We start from the raw sequence: 21,644 nt of genomic DNA, 5'->3' as shown, positions 1-21,644 counted from the left end.
CTTCCAAGAAATACAAGGTTGTTTTTTCTCGTCCCGAGTGCCTTTTTTCTTTACGATGCAAATATTGAAAAACTGACCGTGCGTATGGTTTTTCCGAGTGACAGTGGCTGATCATTTGACAGAAGAGAGCTGAATTTATTGACTACCAGTCCAGGCTGTGAAAGGTGAGGCAGGTACCTGTCACTCGTTTTGGAATGGCACCTGGAGGATGCATGGGGAAAGCCCACATAGGCGGAAGGGCGGCTCTGTCAGATCAGGTGAATCCTGATCTGGTCGTTGCCACCATCTGGGAAAGAGAATAACTACGGTCTCCACCTGGCAGAAAGTTGAGCACTCAGCAGCTGCCAGAATGAACACAGGAACTCAGAGACAGTTCCCATGGAAGTAGGCAGCCATCCAGGTCCCGGGTTGCAGGGAATGTGAGAGCCTTTCCCTGGCAGCGAGAGGAAGTTACAGAAAGTGCTGCATGTGCTGTGAGCGGGCGGATGATCTCCTCTGCTGGGTGGCAGAACTGCGAGAGGTAGTTGAAAGGTTGAGGAACATCAGGAGGGCTGAACAGGAGATAGACTGATGGAGCCAGAACAGAAGTTGGAGTAGCCATCTGATAGTACTCAGGATCAGAGGCCCCCTGTGTCCTGCTCCTGTCAGACCAGAGGTAGTAACATGGATGAGAGGAGCAAATAGAGACTAACTAGTTCATGGTCAAGGCAGCAGATGACCTTCCTTAATCACTTCAACCCTCCAGGTGCTACTGCACTGCCACTACACCCCAGGTATGAGGTTGTGGTTGGGAAAGTCCAACCAAATGAAGACATGGATGATGGGCACAATGGACAACCTACACCAGAGGTATGTCCATGCTCAAGAAAACCTACTATCCCTATCACAACATTATCTTCAAGGGAAGAAAGAAGGGTTATAAGTGACTCCTTTCTGAGGGGAACAGAGAGGCCAATCTGTTGTGCAGACCCCCCTCATAGGAATGTATGCTGTCTAGCTGGATCCCAGGTTAGGAACATCACCAGGAAATTTCCTAGCCTGGTGCGGCCCTTGAGCTACTACTGCCTACTGATCTTTCATGTAGGATGAGAGGAAGTTAAGACTGGCAGTCCTAGAGCAATTAAAAGAGACTTTAGGGCCTTGGGAAGAGTGGTGAGAGATTCTGGTGCACAGGTCATCTTTTCTTCTGTTCTTCCAGTCATGGGCAACAACACTAGAATAAATAACCCTACACAGGGCTCCATGGCTGGTGTCACCCCCACGAATTAGGGTTCTTTGACAACGGTATGGCATATGCAGCACCAGGGATGTTGACACTTAAATGACACCTTTCTCGAAGGGAGAAGAGGGTCTTCACCCAGAAGATTGCTGGGCTAATTGACAGGGCTTTAAACTAGATGTGAAGGGGGGAGGGAGCAATATTAATAGGGGAAGGGATAATATCAGTAGGCTTTCACATAATAAGCCATGCAATGACACACCTATCTCAAAGCAGGAAAAAGATCCTGGCTCAGGAGCTAGGAACACTCATCAGAAGGCTTTTAAATGAAGCTCCAATGGGGGGGTGGGAAACATTTAGGACTTACTGGGCTCGTCAGTACCAACTGGACAGCTTGGTGAGGCATGCATTAAACTGAAGGACCTGGATGGAGGGATCATCCCACCATCACCACTACAACAGATTTGGGATTAAACCAGGCCAGCCAGAGTAGCGTAAAATGTGCCTCAACTGTCTCCTTCAATGAGAAGCAAAAGGTCACCCTCCTGAAGTGCATGTATACAAATGCACTCAGTCTGGGAAGTAAACAGGAGGAACTGGATCTCCATGCCCAGTCAGATAGTTATGATATCATAAGAATAAATGAAACATGGTGGAATGATTCACATGACTGTGACAGAAGGCTATAGACTGTTCCATAAAGACAGGCAGGGGAGAAGAGGTGGAGTCACACCCTATGTTAAGAAAAACCTTGAATGTATAGAAGCCAACTATGGCAATTGAGGTAGCCCTATTGAATGCCTCTGGGTGAAAGTCAGAATGGTTTTCTCCAAGGGTGACCTTACACTAAGCATCTGTTACCAACCTCCAAACCAAGATGATCAATCAGGCAAGCTTTGAGTCACCAAAACCTGGTCCTTATCAGAGACTTCAACTACTCAGACATTTGTTGGAAGAACAACACTGCAGCTCACCTGATATCGGTCAGTTTCCTGGAATATGTAGAATACTGCTTCCTCACACAAATGTTGGATGTGCCAACCAGGAATGAGGCACAGCTGGACTTACTATTCACTAGCCAAGAAAACCTCTGTGATATCTCCGTTAGTGACAGACTTGGCTGCAGTGACAATAATCTTGTGGAGTTTGGGATACTGCTGAACACAGTGAAGGTTAATTCAAGAACAAAGGTTTTAGATTTTAAGATCAAACTTCATCTTGCTCCGGGCTCAGTTGGAAGGGATCCTATGGGAAGGTTCCATGAAGGTAAATGGGGTGGGAGTAGTGAGTACTGGAAGTTTTTCAAGAACACTCTCCTAGTTAGCCAAAACCAGTTCATCCCCTCTAAAGGCAAGGGAAGTAGGTAGAACAAGTGACCCCCGTAGCATAACTGCAACCTTCTGGGTCAGCTCAGAACCAAAAGGGAAATGTGCCAGAGGCTGAAAAGTGGAACACTACTGGTTGAAAACTACAAGGCCATTACCAGGGCATGCAGAGAAGCAGTTAGGAAAGCAAAAGCTCAGATTGAGCTAAATTTGGCCAGAGATGTCAAAAACTTCAAGAAAGTGTTTTTTCAGATAGATTAATAGCAAGCAGAAACAGAGGAATAAAATTGGCCTGCTGTTAAATAGGAGAGGTGAACTAGTCACCAACAATACTGAAAAGGCAAAGGTTCCCAACACCTTCTTCACGTCTATCTTTACCAACGATGCTAGGTCTCAGGCCATAGGGAAAAAGGTTCAAGTTGATGCAGATACTGATCATCAGTGAAGGAAGAATTGGTGTATCAAGTATTACAGGAGCCTGACCCATACAAATCGATGGGTCCAGATGGCATCCACCTGAGGCTGGTCTGGACTAGTGGTCTGTGTAGTGGGTGGGGAACTGGCTGACGTACTGTACCCAGGGAGTGACAGTAAATAGTTCACCCTCCAACTGACAATGTGTCACAAGTAGAGTCCCCCAGGGACTAATATTGGGTCTGATGCTATTTAACATCTTCATAAGTGACCTGGATGTTGAGATCAAAAGCACCATGATGAAGTTTGCTGGTGACACCAAGATGAGTGTCACCACTCCAGAAGGGAGAGCCACCCTCCAGGATGACTTAGACAGACTGGGGAAGTGGGCTAACAGGAACTTTATGAAGTTCAATGTGGAAAAGTGTAAGGTCTTACACCTGGGAGCACATAATCCAGGAGTGCAGTTCAGACTCAGATACACTTGGCTAGAGAGCAGCCTTGTGGAAAAACATTGGTGGACTACAGACTCAATATGAGCTGTTGAGCTGCTGCTGCTGCCGCAAAGAAACCTAGCAGGATGCTGGCTTGCATCAGAAAGGGTCACTAGCAGAGATAAAAAAGCCTTCATACCGCTCTACTTGGCTCTTATCAGACTGCACCTGGAGTATTGCGTTCAGTTTTGTTCCTTACTTTATAAAAAGGATATGAACAGCCTGGAGAAGGTCCAGAGAAGAGCCACAGGGATGATCAGAGGAGTAGAGATAATAAATAGGAGGAATTGGAACTCATATACTACCTGCTGTATGAGGAGAGGCTGAAAAACTGGCCTTGTTCAGCCTTGGGAAGAGAAGGCTGAGGGGAAACCTTATTACAGTGCTCCAGTACTTAAATGGGGGGCTACAAAGAAGATGGGGACTCCCTATTTACAAAGACTCACATGGATAAAAGAAGGTGCAATGGGCACAAATTGCTCGTGGTGAGATTCTGATTGAACACAAGAGGAAAATTTTTCACTATGAGGACAGTCAGACATTGGAATGATGTCCCAGGGGCAGTAGTAAATTCCCCAACTTTGTGAAGTTTTGGGTCTCAGCTTGATGGAGTGCTGAGACAGATCACATAAGCAATGATATTAAAAGGGATGGACTAGATGATCCTTGAAGTCCCGTACAACCTGGTAATCTATGATTCTATTTTCCTGTGGTGTATAAGGCTGAATACATGGAGAACTGTTTCCACAATGTCTAGAATTGGGCATCCATGAATTAAAGGATTTTTTGTGCTTGATATCTCTTTGGACTCAGTTCACTACCTATGAAGAGGAGATGGTCATACCATGGTGTAGTATAACACCTGGTAAAAATAAATGGTGTAGTGTACCCACTGAAAAGAATAGTACAAAATTGTCTGGTTTGTTTCCAGAATTTAAATGGTGTGTCAATAATAGGAGGTGTGCTAAACCTGGAACAATACAGTTAGAACAAAATGTTCAGCAGGTCCTTGCTAATTAAGCCCCATTCACTATGTGAACTGAATAAGACTAAAGCCTCGTGGGAAACATAGTATACGATTGAGCAGTGATTGATTGTACCATTATTCATGGTGATAAATTATCCGATAACTTTTGAGTGTTTGACTCCATGACCTTAGCAGTGTTTCTTCAACTACCTGAAAAGAGGGTGTAGTGAAGTGGGTGTTAGTTTCTTATCCCTAGTAGCAAGTGATAGAATAAAAGCGTCAGGTTGTGCCAGGGGAGTTTTAAGTTGGATATTAGCAAAAATTTTTTCACTATTACGTTATCAAATACTGAAACAGTCTGCACAAGGAATTGGTTGAGTCACCATCCCTGAACGTATTTAAAATACATAGATGCAGTGCTTAGGGACATGGTTTAGTTGTGGACTTGGCAGTGTTATGTTTAAGGTTGGCTTTCATGACCTTAAGGGTCTTTTCCAGCCTAAATGATTCTGTGATTCTCTGTGTTTGGGAAATAATGAATAAAAGGCAGATCAGCACTGTACCAGTATTCAAGATGTGGGGCTCTTCATTAAGATATTTAATGAAATACCAATATTTTACACATTATTCTGTATTCATCTGTGTTTAAATCCTCAGTCTGTATGCCTTTTTTGATTGCTTACAACTAATATTCTGCTTGCAGTCTTGCTTTCAGATAATATGTCCACCAATAGTTTTTCTGAGTTAATTTCAAGACTGACATGCAAGTAGGATTATTTTCAAATTGCACATTATTTCACATTTACTGATACTGAATTTCACCTGATTTTTTTGCTGGTTATCTTCTATTATGAGATTTTTCTACACCTGTTCTCAATTGGTTTTATTATTATTAGCATTTTTGTGTCATCAGCAATTATTGTTTAGTGAGTATTTAATATGTGGGATTTTCTTGGTGTCCCACCACTGTTATTAACCTTTTCCCTAGTATTTGATCAGCTATTAAACAATTGGAAGACCTTTTGCCTTGCAACAGTTTAATTTGTTTACAGTCCTCTTAAGAAGTCATCAAAAACTTTTGTGGGGATACAAATGTACTGTATCAACTGGACAGCCTTATTCTCATTGTCTCTGCCAAAACTCTGGTAGAGTACTAAATTCACTATACAAAATAACTACCTTGTTTCCTTTTACTCTACTGTATTTACCCATATTGCTATGGGTAAATGAGTTCCTTATTGTATTTTTGTTGTGTTTGTCCCTTACAAAGTTCTAGTTGTATTGATATACCATACTTTGACAACATTTCCACTCCTGAGGCTTTTTTCACAACTGCCGTATTTTCTACTGTTCTGCATTTTCTACCATTCTGCTGTTAGGGGGGTTGAGTTCAGCTGCACTTCAATCCTCTGGAAACTTTTAGTTGAATATCACCTGGTCCTGACAGTTTGCTACCACTTTGCAGATGTCTTGTATAATCTCTTTCTACTGACACTTCAATTTGACACAGTTCCTCAGATTTGTCTGCAATAAAGAAGAGCTTTGATGTAGGAACTTTCCTAACATGTTCTGTAGTGAACAATGAGTCAATGAATTATTTTATCATTTCTGCAATAGCCTCATCTTCTTCTGTGTTTCTTTTATACCTTGATCATTCTCTGGCCTTACAGCTCCACTGGCAGTCCCACTACTCCCACTCTTCTGCTTCTGGTATTTTTTGAAGAAGAGTGCAATTGTTCAGAACAAGTTAAAAAGAAAAGTCATTGTCAAATAGTGAGTATGTTGTTCCCCTCAGGTAGGATGTAAAGAGCTTGTAATAAACAAGCCTTGTATGTCTTGCTGCTTCTCCAAGGAAAAAAATACCATGATACATACTCCTGAAAGTTTTTCTTTAGACTACTCAGAAAAAAATAATAAATAATGTTTTCTTCGTGCATTGTAAAGAAAAAACAAAAAAAAATCAAGCAAACAGCATGTTTTTTTGAACATCTCTAGGGATGGTGACTCTACCACTTCCCTAGGCAGCCTGTTCCAATGCTTGATCACTCTTTCAGTAAAGAAATTCCTCCTAATACCCAACCTGAATCTCCCCTGTTGCAATCTGAGCCCATTTCCTCAGTAACTGTGGAGAAGAGCCCAACCCCCACCTCACTGTAGCCTCCTTTCATATTGTTTTAGAGAGTGGTAAGGTATCCCCTCAGCCTCCTTTTCTCCAAGATAGAAAACCCCTGTTCGCTCACACACTCCTCATATGACTTATTCTCTAGACCCTCCTTAAGTGTTTTAGGGAAACATGCACAATTATGCACAGGTTGTGGAAATTTCTTTTTAGAACCCTGGTCCTAAAATTCAGAAAGTAAGGATTGTAGCCAGCTGTAACTATGCTCCTTAAGCATCAGCTCAGTCTCAGATGGACATTACAGCAAAGTGCCATTCTAGTAGCTACCAGAATCTTTAGGCACAGCACCATCACAAGTAAGGACTGCTAGAGTAAAAATAATACAAGAATAGTCACTTTGAGATATTTTGGGGAGAAACACCACTAATTCAGAAACAGCGCACAAGTTTTCTTTTTGCATATGAAAATTCTGTAATATTTATTGGTCATCTTTTAATATCACTTCCACCAACCATAAGCACATACCTGGTAAGGACTAACTTCAAGCGCCAACAATAGCACAGTCACCTCTTCCATTGGTGTGACATCTTTTTCATTCTGCCCATGTCACTGCATTTTCTATGCATGTGTATTCTGTAGGAATTCTTTTTATAGATTTATATGAACCTCACATAGCAAATTCTTTGCTGTTTCACATGAAGAAATCCTGCTGAGTTCTGTGCCAGTGCATTGAGTAGAGTGCTTTCATTATTTGGTCATTGTTGTATCTATAGCCCTGCTTTGTGATGTCTTTGAGACAGTTTATCCCAACACAGATTCTCTCTCATATTGAAAAGAAGTCAGCATTAGAGAACTCCAAGTTCTGTAGAGAAAACTTGGAATACAGTAACTTGAAATGACTCTTGTCATGTGTCAAGCAAGAGAGGCTTCTCTCATCTCCCTCCATTATCAATCATTAGCTTCTGAAGTAAATTAAAGATCAGATGATATATTATCGGAGTCTGGTTGTAATGTTAGATTTGTAGAAGTCTTTACAGACGTTGGGTTTATAGAGATTCAGTTTTACTCCCCCTTTCAGTTAAATTTTAACACAGATGCTTCCTGCAGCATGTTCTTCTTTTGCATTGTTCACTTAAAATATATGTGAAGACAAGTCATCCTGATAGAGATCCCTAGCTGTTTGAGAATGTTTAATTTGTCTCCCCCCCCAAAAATCTTAATTTTCTAAGCTTTTTTTTCATCTATGTTCTTTTGGAGGTTGGTGCCTTGGAGCAGGCAATGCTAGATGCTTTAGTGATGGACCGTGTGGATTTTGTGAAGCTGTTAATAGAACATGGAGTGAACATGCACCGCTTCCTAACCATATCTCGTTTGGAAGAACTGTACAATACAGTGAGTATTTGAAATCCCAGCATACCACTTTAGAAAATAACCCCTAGAAAGAATACTGTTTTCATGAAAAGATTTGATAATTAGGCCACATTCTTCTGAAGGACTTTTAGAAAAAAAAATTAATGGGTTTTGATAATTTTGATTTTAATGTTGGATTTTTGAACTGGTATTCCAGCTTTTTATTTCTGGGTCATTGACATGAACCAGATTACTCAATGGAAGGTCTAATCTGATATATGATACATGCTTATCTTTCTGAAAATGATACATTGCTTAGCCAAAGTGATACCACCTTCTTTCTAGAAAATTTCAAGTTTTAAGACTGTAGAGGTGTTGCCGATTGGTGTTGAAATATTTTTGAAGAGATTTTTGGGGCAAATTTGGGTGGTGAGAATTTGAATCACAGTAGTTTATCCCCCAGATCTTTTAACTGTTTTCTTTTACTGTATTGATTTTCTAATAACAAGTGATATGTTATTTACCATCTTTTCTTTTCACACTACAGAAACAAGGACCATCAAATCTACTTTTGCATCACCTAGTTCGAGATGTGAAACAGGTAATAGATACAGGACAGGTTGTGGAGCAAAAATGGTAATGCAGAACTTTAGTATTCACTAGCACACTGCTATTAGGTAATGGAGAGGAATTTTAGGAATAGAAATGATGCGTTCATTATTATGCTTCTATATCTAGTAAGGGTTTTTATATTCATGACACTGATGCCCCTAAGTAATTAACTAGCATACTAATACTGAATGCTCCCCAGGGTCCTGAAGCTTAATTTCAAAGCCAAGCAGCTAGTGTAGATCAGACTCTTTCTCACATTACTGAAGTGACATTATGAAGTGATTGTAAAAAGAATTAGTGAATTTTTGTAGTAACTATACTCATTGCTTCATTGCTTTCCTGTTTGTTTGGTTGTTTTTTTCTGTTTATTTTGTTTGTTTGTTATGTTTGGGTTTTTTCTTTGGTTTGGTTTCTTGTTTTTGTTTTTTCTAAAGGTCTTTCCTTGTTTAACAGTATCAAAAACTGTGATAAGCTATAACACAATTTTCATGTGCTGCATTTCCTAGGAGAACAGAAGGTGGCAGTGGATGACTACTTCTTGAAGCACTGGCTCCATTAGTAATTTAGTGGCAACCTTGTTAGTTAGATGCACAGTTAATTTATTTCATATTTCTGTTATCTGCTTAGTCAGGGAGGGATGAGCTGTTCTTTGCATTTAGTCTCCACTGCAGGAGATTCCTAGATTCAAAATTAGATTAATTGGCTAATTCTTTCCATGGTGTGAATGATAAGATAAAGTAAAATGCTAAGTCTGACAGTCTGTGGAGTTCTGTTGTCTCATGTAGTGGGATTTCTGGTATGATTTTCTTATTGTGGGTGACTTCTGTGTCAGTCCTATTGATGGTTCTATATATAGGTGAAGTGAATATTCTGGTCTCTCTAGCAAGCCATTTTCTTTGTTTTCTCATACTGATGGACATATTTGTGGTCTAATTTATGCAATAGATCTGGAAAATTTCAGTGTTGAATATACATTGAACTTCTCCAGGCTGAGAAATCTGTCTTAGTGATACTGAAGTGATTTGACTTTGTGATATGACTCCTCTCCCAGGGCCTATTTACATCTTCACACACTCTAGGAAAACTCTAAGGGGAAGCTTTTGCAACTGTAAACACGATAGTGGCATTTAGGTAGAAAATGGGTGCACAGTTTCAAAACCTTCTATGCTGCTGGGTAAGCTAAACTCACTTGGGACCTGCACACAGGTCTAACACCAAAAAGCCTTCTTCAACTGAGCTTCTCTAAGTATGCACAAGTAGTCTGTGAACGGGTAGTGCAGCTACAGTCTCACTGAATATGGTAACACAGTGGCTGGGCAGTCAGCAGAGTGATGAAACCATGTATTTCAGAGTATTTTCTCCATTAGTGTGACCACCTTTTCTGCTGCTACATTTGATTAGAGATACATTGCAGTCTTCCCTGATACCATAAAACATATTATTTATTGAAGAGAAGTATCTGCAGTTATGGGTAGTCAGAAATTCTTGCCTAACTTTCAGTGACAGAACTGGTGTCCTGTGAGGTGTGCTTTTGCCCCAGAGTTCTCAACAGTTGTTGTCTTCTTTTCCTTAGGGCTTGGTGGCCTTAGCTGGCCATACTGTCTTGCCATTGAAGTCTATTAGAAAAAAAAACCTCAGACTAGTGAAAGTCAGTTTTGCCTCATTCCAGACTCCTTTTGCAGTAGCAGAGGTCTGACATGGTTGGATGTTGGATATAATAACATCATGAAATGCTTGTGACATTTGGTGTTTCAGAATACGCTTTCCTTGGATTACAAAATATCACTGATTGATATTGGGCTGGTGATAGAGTACCTTCTTGGTGGAGCTTATCGGAGCAGTTATACAAGGAAGAATTTCCGAATTCTATACAATGATCTCTACAGAAAACACAAGGTATCTTCGGTGAAATAAGCACCACCGATCGTCAAGAAAATTGAAAATAGCTCAGGTTGTCATTGTGGTTTGTCTGAAGAGCATCAGTTAAATGTTTTATGACTCTGTGCTAGCTGTGGAAAAGTTGCAAATAGAAAAGACAAATCCCTCCACAGACTACTCTCTGCTCCCCAGGACCACTGGTGATTGTTAAATTAACAATTCGTTGAGTAAATTAACCTTTGTGTCTGGTAGCTGGGTTGTGTTCTTTGACATCCATCAGTAAAGAATGACAAGGCTGTAACAACTGTGATTTTCCCCTTTGCGAATCAGTTGCATGTTTCTGCTCTTGCAACTTGAACCAAATCACAGAAATACTTAATTCAGCAGGTGCTGAACTAGACTTAGAGCATGTCACCATGACGTAGCGAAGAGTGACATGGAAATCCCTGAACCAAATTTTAGAAGCAGTTCAGTGCGAGTGATGCATCTTCCTGATCAGGCCAGTGAGCTGCGTTTGCCCGGCAGAGCTTTTCCATGACACAGTGATCATCACAGCAGAAGTCACATGCTGGTTGTGCCGGGCTGTACCCATGGTGTAGTGGATTTGTGCAGGCTTGTGCTTGGACATACGTGCCACTCTGCACCTTCGAGGTGCTTAAGGTGTCTCACTGTACGGCATAGCATCGTGTCGTGTCTGCATAACTATAGCCTCACCTCTACAAGCAGACAAGCTGCCTCAGAGCAACAGTGTGCAAAAATGTGGTTAGTGCTTTCATTTTCCCCGTAGACTTTCCAAAACCAGTAACTTGAAAAGAGCTTAAACTTCTTAAATTAGCTGAACATAATTGTCAACATCATTGGAGAAACAGATTTACTGGATAAGGATTGTCCTTAGCTTTCAGACTAGAACTGGACTCTGTATAAGTACTTATGTTAAAAACAAACAACAAAACCCTCCTTTCCCCTGTATTCCTTTCATGGCTAGTAGGAGAACCTCAGATTAATCAGGGAAAATGAGAAGAAATAATGAAAACTGTTACTTGGAGTGAAAAGAAAAGCAGAGACAGAGCTTCCTGTGTGTCAGTGGCTTAAAATAATGCTTAAGAAGAGATATTTGTGCAACTGTAACACTCCTCACTGTATCCTCATGAAATACGACCTTAGCAGGGATGGATGAAACCACACGATCATGTCTCTAGTAACTTCAGAGAAGAGGGATCGCGAATCAGGTAGTAATGTTCTTCCCTTTCAGTCAAACTGAACAAAATTCCCAGGGATGCTAGACATGCCATCTTTCAGAGGAAATGGTCAGAAAAACGTTCAGAGAAATTAGGCCTTTTAAGGGGCTTATGGCACTTTTCATGAGGGCTGGCACTTGGAAGATCTTCCAGGATGGGTGATTCCAATCTGAGGCAATCCTTGTTGTTCTATTTGTTGGTTTCTATTAGGGAAATCAGAATTTTGAATTTAAAGATTCAGAAAAACATATATTTTCTAAACTAGATGTAAAAGGTTATTTTTTCCTTGATGTTTATAAGGTAACCAGTGGTATTTATAGTGACTGCTGACTCACTAGTCTTTGAGTAACATCAGTTTCCGCAGGCACCGTTGCAATCAGAGATACCCACAGGCAACTTCATGTCTAATTTACATTTCTCTCCTTGTGTTTTATGGTATGCCTTTGGATGTAGAGAGTTCTCTCCAGTTTTTCTCAGAGCCTGTCTCATTCCCTTCATCAGAGTAATCAGACAGGTAGCAGAATGGGATCTGCTGAAAGTACTTTGCATTCTCAGTTCTTCAGAACAGCACAGCCTTACAAGTACAAGGTAATAGAATTGCTTATTCTGGACTTTGTTTAGAATGTGTTAGGCTGCTAATAATTTTATTTAGTAATTTTAGAGATATGTTGGTCAGGGTGTTACAATTCTACTGAAATTCCAATGGAAGAAATATTTTACTGCTTACTGTTCATGAAGTGTACAGATCTGGCCTTTTTAATGTTGAAATCCAACTCAGATTCATCCTATGATGCTTTTTAACTTCCATCCGTTTGTGGCTAAGGGCTTTAATTCACTGAAATGTATGTATGTATATTCATAAAGCAGGGTCCATATATTCATAAAGATATGAAACCACTCATAAAGATTTTTATTTTTTAAAATCAAATTTATAGGAAAGATCCACTGCTTTCCATAAATATAAGAAGAAATCAAAAGAGGATATAAACTTTGCAGAAAATTATGAGTCATCTGGCTTCATCTACCCCTATAATGACCTCCTGGTTTGGGCAGTATTAATGAAAAGGCAGAAGATGGCAATGTTCTTCTGGCAACATGGAGAGGAAGCCATGGTCAAGGCTGTTGTGGCTTGTAAACTTTATAGAGCGATGGCACGTGAAGCTAAACAGAGCAACATGGTGGATGACACTTCAGAAGAGCTCAAGAAGTACTCAAAGTATGAGTTCTCCCTTCACTTCATTTAAAAATTTCTGTAATCCACTAAGAGTCTGTGAAGTTAGTGGTGTGTGGACTGTGGAGAGTAAAAGAAGTTCTTTTAGCTACTTACAATGTATATTATATAACGGAGCTATGCATCAGTGTGCAGTCTGGCCAAGAGTTGAAGAAAAAACTATTAGCATGTTATCTGGTTGCATAGACTGAAATTTCCCTTACAGCTTCCCTTTCAGTTCCCCTTGTTAAAAAGCAGTATGGCACATCTGTGTTGGACTTTTCAAATTTGGAAGATATCATAATGAACAAACTAAAACCAGTGCTGAGACCCTGCTTTGTGTAAGACCTGAAGGAAAGTGTGTACTGAAATAAATGAGTGAATTAAAAATGAAGTAGGCAAAAAAATTTCTTCAATTTGAAGTTGCCTGTTAGCATTTTCTGGAATTTTTTCTTGTTAATGACATATTGTATGCTTTGTAGACGTTGTGCCTCAGATTCGGAATACAATGAGATGTGCTGCTTTGTTTTACATGCAGCTCCAGAGCGTAATGAAAGGAATTTTTACCTTCCTTGATGTGTCTTTCCTACAGAAAAGTTTAAGAGCCAGTGCAAAAGAAAAGGTTTTGGTTACTGCTAGCAATGCCTGCTAACAATGGCGATGATTCCTGAGTGAGATTATGATGAAAACAAATTAAAAAACCAGAAAACAGAATGTCCCTAAGTCTTGTGATTACAAGTAAATAGTTAGATTTACTATACAAATTATTTTTTTACTGCATGTATTGATAAAGTAATGGGAAAAACAGGAGAAGGAATACTTACTGAAATTGTTATCTGAACTTTAATTGATGGAGTTTTCAAATGAACATTTTTGCCATAGTGATAGTGAGTTTTGACTGATCCCTGATCACAGAATCAGAATGACCAGATTTGGAAGGCACCTCTAGAGATTATCTAGTCCAACTCTCCCACTAAAGTAGGATCACCTAAAGCACATTGCACAGGTGGGTTTTAAATATCTCCAGGGAAAGGGACTCCACCACCCTGGGCAGCCTGTTCCAGTGCCTTGTCACCCTCATAGGAAAAAAGGGGTTTTTTTATGTTTAAATGGAACTTCCTGTATTCCAGACTGCACCCATTGCCTCGTCTTGTCACTGGGAACTAGAGAGAAGAATCTGGCGCCATCTTCCTTGCACCCACCCCTTAGATACTTGTAGGCATTAACAAGGTCTCCCCTCAGCCTTCTCCAGGCTCGAGTCCCAGCTCCCTCAGCCTTTCCTCATAAGAGAGGTGCTCCAATCTCCCAGTCAGCTTTGTTGCCCTCTGCTGGACTTTTTCCAGTAGTTCCCTGCCTCTCTTCAACTGGGAAGCACAGAACTGGATGCGGTATTCCAGCTGTGGCCTCAGCAGATCACAGCAGAGGGAGAGAATGACCTCCCTTGACCTACTGGCCACACACTTCTTTATGCAGCCCAGGACCCCATTGGTCTTCCTGGAAATGGGCACACTGCTGACTCATGGATTTTTTTACTATCAGGACCCCCAGATCCTTCTCCTCCAAACTGCTTTCCAGTAGGTCTGTCTACTGGAAGTGCTTAGGATTCTTCCTCCCCAAGTGCAGGATCCTACACTTGCTCTTATTGATCCTCATCAGGTTCTTCTCTGCCCAGCTCTCCAGCCTGTCCAGGTCACACTGGATGGCAGCACAGCCCTTCAGAGTGTCAGACGCCGCTCCCAGCTTTGTATCACCAGTAAATTTGCTGGGGATACACAATGTCCCCTTGTCCAGGCTGTTGATGAACATATTAACTATTAATTCTCTTATGCTCTAGGGAATTTGGGCAGCTTGCCTTAGATGTGCTGGAAAAAGCATTCAAGCAAAATGAGCAGATGGCCATGAAATTACTGACCTATGAACTGAAGAACTGGAGCAACTCGACTTGCTTAAAACTAGCAGTGTCTGTGGGGCTGCGGTCTTTTGTATCCCACACTTGCACACAGATGCTGCTGACTGATATGTGGATGGGACGTCTGAAGATGAGGAAGAATTCCTGGCTTAAGGTAACATTATTCTAGATTTTCTGAGCATTTAGATGCTGTTTAGGAGCTCTATACATGTCTTTGTGGTTATGAATGTGTCTAATGCAGCTTCAAACAGACATGCTTAAGAATGAATTAGAATGTGCACACTGAGAGAGAAAAGAAAGGCAAAGGGGAAGATGGTGCTTGCTTCTGTTTTACTTCTTTGCAAAGGCAACTGTGGAATGACATTAGGAGAATGCATTTTGTGGAGTTTTGTTTGCTGTTCCAGTTCTCTCAGTACCCTCCAGTGCCTCCTCACCTGCTTTCATACGTCCCACTTTGCTGGCTCTCCAGAAGAGCTGCTGATGGGACGATTGACATGTGGTTGTAGGCAGGAGTATCTAAAGTATCCCCAGATGCCATGGGACTCTTCAAAACCACAAAATAGTCAAGAGCAACACACTTCTTTGTAGTCTTTAGAAGTGTGATATAGAGACTCTTTGCACCTGTGGCTCACTCCCAGGCTAGCAGAATTGCACAGGGTTTGTGCAGTCATCGTGCATGGCCTTAGGTCTATGCTACCACTGCTGAACTATTTTCCTAAATCTTTTGTCTTCTTTTAGGTCATAATAAGTATTCTCCTACCTCCCACCATCTTGATGCTGGAGTTTAAAAGCAAGGCAGAAATGTCTCATGTGCCTCAGTCTCAAGACTTCCACCAATTCACATGGTATTATGGAGATCAGAGCCCAACCAGTTCCAGAGATGCCTCGTCTCAGGTTAGTCTAAGATGATCAATCATCAGGGTCTGTCTGTTTACCAAAGTATAATGCTGAGGAGTTAGGAGAAAGTGGTCAGCTGGAAGTGTTCTCCAGAAGTTGGGGCTTGATGCTTGGATTTATCCCTCACCTCTGATGTGTCACTTTTTTCTGTTGTGGTTGTCACTTCTGTACAGGTCATAATGATAGGAACTTGATAGAAGTATAATGAGTTATAATTATTTGCCATTTACACAGGCACAAAGTCTATTAAAGCTACACATGACTACATATGTAATTTTGTATACCAAATAATTTAAGAATGGTTTCATATCATACATGAAACTGCATCGCTAAAACTTAATCCAGGACATCCCTAAAACTCAGTTCAGGTTGCTCAGCAGGGCTCTCAAGTGCAGGGAAACAGCAAAACTGAGGCAGTCCAGGTGCCCTCCTTTGCAACTCACTCCTTCCTCCCACTCTGCTTGGCTAGCAGCCGGTGCCCTGCGTCTCAGCTGCAGTCCCCTCCCACTCCCCACTCCCCACTCCACGGCCCTCCTTTGCTTTTAGTCTTTCCCTGTTATTTTGTATCCTGAATCACATCCTTACCCTTCCTGAAGTCTAACTGCTACCCTGTTTCTCGAAAAAAAGCAGCACCACCGCTCCTGCATCTCTTGTGCCTAGCAGAGATTCCATTGAAAACACAAGAAAAGCACTGTGCTTTTGTTTTAGTCACCTGACCTGAGTCCTGAAATACTTTGCAGGGAACTGTGCTTGTGCAAAAGTCATAGAATCATAGGATGTTTTGAAACATGAAAGGGACCTTGAAGATCATCTCCCCTGCATGGACAGGGGCACCACCAATTAACACCCACAGGTTACTCAAAGTCCCATCCAACCTGGCCTTGAACACTTCCAGGGATGAAGCACCCACACTCTTCCTGGCCAACCTATTCCACAGTGTTTAACCACCCTCACAGTAAAGAATTTCCTCCTCATACCTTGCATAAATCTTCAAGAGAGAGCTGTCACTAAATTTTTGTTCTCTACTCTTCTTGTCTTAGAGCAGATAAGTGTTTTAGATTGCTTTGGACCTTCTCAGTTAATAAAAGAGGGTAAATTGTTGAGGACTTTTACAGCATTGTGGTGGGCCTGTCAGTATCACACCTGTGTTTTCTCTCTCTTATTCAGAAACATGCTTGAACCCATTATCTCCTGCAGCACTTCTCTACCTGACTACAGTGTCAGTTAAAAAATGTTTTTTTGTGGGATAGGTAGCACCTATGGTACAGAAATCTGTATAAGCACTTTTCTGTCCTGCCTCAGACAGGTCTGCTTCCTTTCTGCTCTAGGAACAAGTTCAACTTCTGATTTTATCTAATATTGCATACTGCTTAAAACAACAGGTTGAACTGCCACTTTTTCTTAAGTACCCTGATATGAAATATTATAGAATAATATACAGAAAATTTCAACAGCGTACATGTGCTGTACAGTCATACATTCCAGTGACCTGTTGTAGCTGGAAATTGCACTCTTTCATGGGACAAATTCTCCCCTTCCACTTCAAAGACCTGGCGTTAACACATTGGGATAATTCTGCATATCACGTACTTTTGTTGTTGCTGGGTTTTTCTGATTTGGTTTATTCTACTGAAATTAATAGAGAAGTTACATTTTTTTAGGCAGATCTTCGTAAGAGAGTACTTATTTAATCCTCATCTTCTAGTCAGTCACGCAACACATCAAAATTAGCAATTAGATTCTGCATTTAGAATTTTTACTGTCTTGTCATTTTTTGTACAGCTGTATACATGAGCAGAAATGTGATGCTCATTCCTTTATTTCAGAATGTGTCACAGCTCTCAGTGGAGTTCTTGATAACACAGTTATGTTGTGTTGGGAGTTGTTAATCCCTCTTTCGCAGGTAGGAAAAGTGAGACACAGAGTGACTAAATGACTTTGCTCAAAAACTTAAAGAAATGTGTAGCAGAAGTAGGAATGGATTCAAATCTGCTGCTGGCCCATCCACTCTCTGTAGTCATAAGAGCAAACTCTTAATGAATATTTATAGTGGAAAAGTGTGCATGTTAATTATTGCAAATGAGAGAATTGTAGCCAGAGAAAATCAAGATGCTGTAATGGTTTGTATACTCAGAACAAAGCTTAAACATCTGTGCCTGTATTTGCCCTAGCAAGACACAACCTTTGCCATCATAGAACATGTTTTCTTATTTTTAAAATGCTGTTTTCTTTTAAAGAAGGATTATGATGTGGAGAAGGTTGCTCAGAAGTCTGATGAAAGCCCACTAGATGGTGGACAAGGAAACCTGCCTGGCACTAGGAAAATCTATGAGTTCTACAATGCACCAATTGTCAAGTTTTGGTTTCACACGGTTAGTCATCATGCTAGAACTCAGATTACCAAAACCTTCCTTTGCTCCTCCGGATATCACCTGATGCTGCTTTTACTTTGCTTAGCAGGGATCTGCATCACTTAGCGGTGGGAATGGATGGGAGTAGATTTGAACATTTCTCTCACAATGAAGCGAGAAGTTTTTCTGCTAAAATTGTACAACTGCATTAAAAAAATACAAAACAACCATCAACAACAACAATAGCACTTTACAGTGGTTAATTACACATGTAGAGATAGATCTGAAGCTGGTCTTAAGTACCTCACAGATATCTGTGTCCCTATCTTTTGGAACTGTTTCTGAAGGTGTGAATATTAATCTGTAGGAGATCCTTTACTGTAGAGAAAGATGCATTTATTAAGTAATTTTTAGTAGCCAGCCCTATGTCAGTAAAGCTTGTGATGTTAAAGATCAGGCTGTTGGGTCATGCCATGATATACATAATAAACTGACACTCCTTTAACAACACATTATTAAATGGTTTATGTGTAGTTAATCTATCATTTCAGATACCTTTATCGTATGTTTTGGTACCTTTATGTACTTTCCATGTGCAATTGTTTTTTTCTGTGTTTTGAAGAGCACGGATTACCCAGCAATGATTCACATGGCATTTAGAGTGGTGACTTGCTCTTACAGAAGGTTAGAATAAAAGCATAGCCCTGCCTTCAAGTAATGGTGTGCAGATAAAATAATCTGTGTTATATATGAATTTGGGACTTAGGTGCACCTGTGCAGCAATATTGCCTCTTCTGCTTCCATTGAATTGAGCATTAAAGCACTATCTTCCTAATGACGTTTAAGGATATTCTAATAAAAATATTATGGAGAATTTAAGGAAAACTTTTGGGCTCAAAAATCTGACAGTGCCCCCGTAGTTTAAGTACACATAGTCATGCTAATCACCTGCTAACATGTTTGCAGAAATCTGTCGGACATTTTTGTGAATATAGATTATGTACTCTGTGTTTTGTAGATGGCGTACATGGCTTTTCTCATGCTCTTCACTTATACTGTGTTGGTGAAGATGGAGCCAAGACCAAGTGTGCAAGAGTGGCTTGTTATCACTTATATTTTCAGCACTGCTATTGAAAAAGTTAGGGAGGTAAGCTTTTGCATTCACACTTCTTATATATAGAAGATATATTACAAACTAGAAAGTACCATAAACTGAAGAATGCCATATCCTGCATTCTTAAAAAAAGAAAAAAAAATTTAGCAATTTACTTTTGGGAAGTATTTTAGTACTTTAGTTTTGAAAATGCATTTTAAAGATTATCCTTTAATTTCTGTTTTTCTGTGTAAAGCCAGTGGTAACATGCAGGTCACTTGAGAGTAATACTGAATATATTCAATTCAATGCTGAATTGAAATTTGGAGGCCTGATGCAGGCACCTGCTTCTTAATTTTTTTGAATGAACCACACTTGTTCTTATTATCAACATGTGATTTGCCTTTAGTTTGTGGACATTGTTACCAATTTTTAGGTGTTATTTTTAGAATAATCCATGGCTCTTCATCAAGTCTGTCTGACTCTCTATATATGAAACTGGAAAAAAAAAAACCATCAGCTTTTAATGGTGGATTCATTGAGTATGGATAAATGATGTTCCAATCAAAATTAATCAGAATTCTTTGCAGTGGATTAGATCTGAGCTTCTGAACACAACTTGCTCTCCAAATCTGAGCCTGGGAACAAATGCAGCTATGTATTTCCCAGTCAGATAGGACATACCTTCACTGTAGAATTGGTAAACAGTAGCATAGTAAACAGTAGTAAACAGTACTATTGTGAATCATATTTTATATGATATTTGACATGCTGTTCTTCTGGAGGAATAAAACTGCAAAAACGCATTAAGAATTCTGAGTGAAGTCTGCTACAACAGATCACTGCAATGTCAGTACAAGAGGTGAAGGTTTACAAGGGGCAGCAGAGATGCTGAGAAAATGTTGAAGCTTGATAAACATACAAGTTCTGTGACTGCATGAGATAAAACTGAAAAAAATCTAAATAAAGACAGTCTAACTGATTAAGAACTGAATATGAAATAGCAATCACTTTGGAAATCACTGTTGAGCTGTTGCATTGTCTTCATGATGTGACAAAGGACAGCTCTTTTGCTAGTGTTAACATTCTTTGGAGACTTTGAAATTTGTGTCTTCTTGATCTTTCTTTGTCCATGTACTAGTTCTGGTCTGCTGGCAAAGACACTGTGCCTCCCACCTGCAGCTAATTAACTGCTGAGGGCCTTGTTAAATATAGCTACAAGGCTCTGTTTCTCTAGATTTTATCAATTAATTGTTAAAGCTGTAGGCCCTGGTCCTGCACCTATTTCCTCATGTGTTTGTCCAGCTGAATTGAATAGGATTGCTTGTTTACATTAATGTGTTCATATACATATTTCTTGCAGGATCAGGGTGGAACATTTCAAAGTCTCTCCTATCCTTGGTACTTATCAGTGTGATCTCACATAGCACTGCACAAATGGCCTCACTTGCACAATGTGCGAAGGGTTTATTTATGGCCTCCCAAAGATTCCACTTTACACATTTGCTCAGTGAAGCTTAAAATCCCTTTGGGGCACCTCACAGTTCAAGGAGTGAACATTTCATTCTTTACCTTGCTAGTTACCACCACTCCTTTTTTTAGCATGTCCTTGGTGGAATACAAGGATCTTTGTATTTTGAGTCTGAAATAGGAGGCATTAGTTATTTTTCCATCCACAAGGTTAGGTTGGTACTTTCCATGACTTAAGGGCTTTTGAAAGGGTTGTTGCAGGTTGTGACTATTCCCCTAGAAAATGCTTGTTAATTTATAATGATACAAATACTTAAAAGTTCTATTCTGGCTGTTCTTTTCTGCTGAGGAGCGTGCTCTTTCATGAATCGGTTCAGGCTCAGAAATTTTTTTCCTGTTTGGTATGGAATAGTGAGCAATATGACACTATTAAGTATAAACCTCAATTAATGGTGAATGGCAATAAGCAGTACATAGGCCTCTTAAAAAGACAAAAAAAAAAAAAAAAGAAAAAAGTAAACAAATGGTACATTCTCAAATGCCATGAAATACTTCTGACATAAAAAGTTAAAGAATGTGTTTGTGATTTTAATAGCATTTTGTTGGGGTTCTTTTTCCACCTTCCTCTCAGGTATTTATCTCAGAACCTGGAAAACTCCGCCAAAAAGTGATGGTGTGGATTTATGAATACTGGAATTTCACTGATTCTATAGCTATCATCATATTTATGATTGGTTTTGGCTTGCGCTGGTCTGAACCCCCTGTTCGGACAGCAGGGAGGCTGCTTTACTGCTTGGATATAATATTTTGGTATGCTCGGCTCCTTGATCTTTTTGCTGTGAATCAGCATGCTGGCCCATACCTGACAATGATTGGGAAAATGGTAAGCATTATGGTTTGAAGCAATAATTTTGTAGTTAAGGCATCTCTTGAGAAAGACGTAAAGGTCAGAAGTAGCAGGAAAGAATGGTTGCCAGAGGAGAGGTCACCTAATAATTCATAGTGAATGAACTACCTTAAAATACCATGTCTTTTTCTTCTTGTGAGTTGACCATAATCAGATTTCAATTCTCTCTAATTTATTCCTTATTTGAATTT

General features: G+C 40.1%; 1 protein-coding gene across 5 annotated transcripts in view; it reads left to right on the top strand.

Moving 5' to 3' along the window:
• The window catches only part of TRPM6 (transient receptor potential cation channel subfamily M member 6), a 91,448-nt gene that overhangs the window by 38,792 nt on the left and 31,012 nt on the right, over window positions 1-21,644 (top strand). For 3 of the 5 annotated variants that reach the window (XM_071729895.1, XM_071729890.1, XM_071729896.1), the window contains 10 exons: window positions 7,796-7,930; window positions 8,436-8,489; window positions 10,256-10,396; window positions 12,070-12,204; window positions 12,552-12,832; window positions 14,661-14,889; window positions 15,474-15,629; window positions 17,870-18,004; window positions 19,002-19,130; window positions 21,178-21,429. In XM_071729895.1, coding sequence (XP_071585996.1) covers window positions 7,796-7,930; window positions 8,436-8,489; window positions 10,256-10,396; window positions 12,070-12,204; window positions 12,552-12,832; window positions 14,661-14,889; window positions 15,474-15,629; window positions 17,870-18,004; window positions 19,002-19,130; window positions 21,178-21,429 — 1,647 coding nt within the window. The remainder of the gene's footprint in view (window positions 1-7,795; window positions 7,931-8,435; window positions 8,490-10,255; window positions 10,397-12,069; window positions 12,205-12,551; window positions 12,833-14,660; window positions 14,890-15,473; window positions 15,630-17,869; window positions 18,005-19,001; window positions 19,131-21,177; window positions 21,430-21,644) is intronic. The other 2 variants (XM_071729894.1, XM_071729893.1) reach the window with 2 other exon arrangements.

This window comes from Heliangelus exortis, chromosome Z (genome assembly GCF_036169615.1).
Source record: "Heliangelus exortis chromosome Z, bHelExo1.hap1, whole genome shotgun sequence".
In the NCBI taxonomy this organism is placed as follows: Eukaryota; Metazoa; Chordata; class Aves; order Apodiformes; family Trochilidae; genus Heliangelus; species Heliangelus exortis.
The sequence above is the reverse complement of the archived record's forward strand: the minus strand, read 5'-3'. Positions and strand labels throughout refer to the sequence as shown.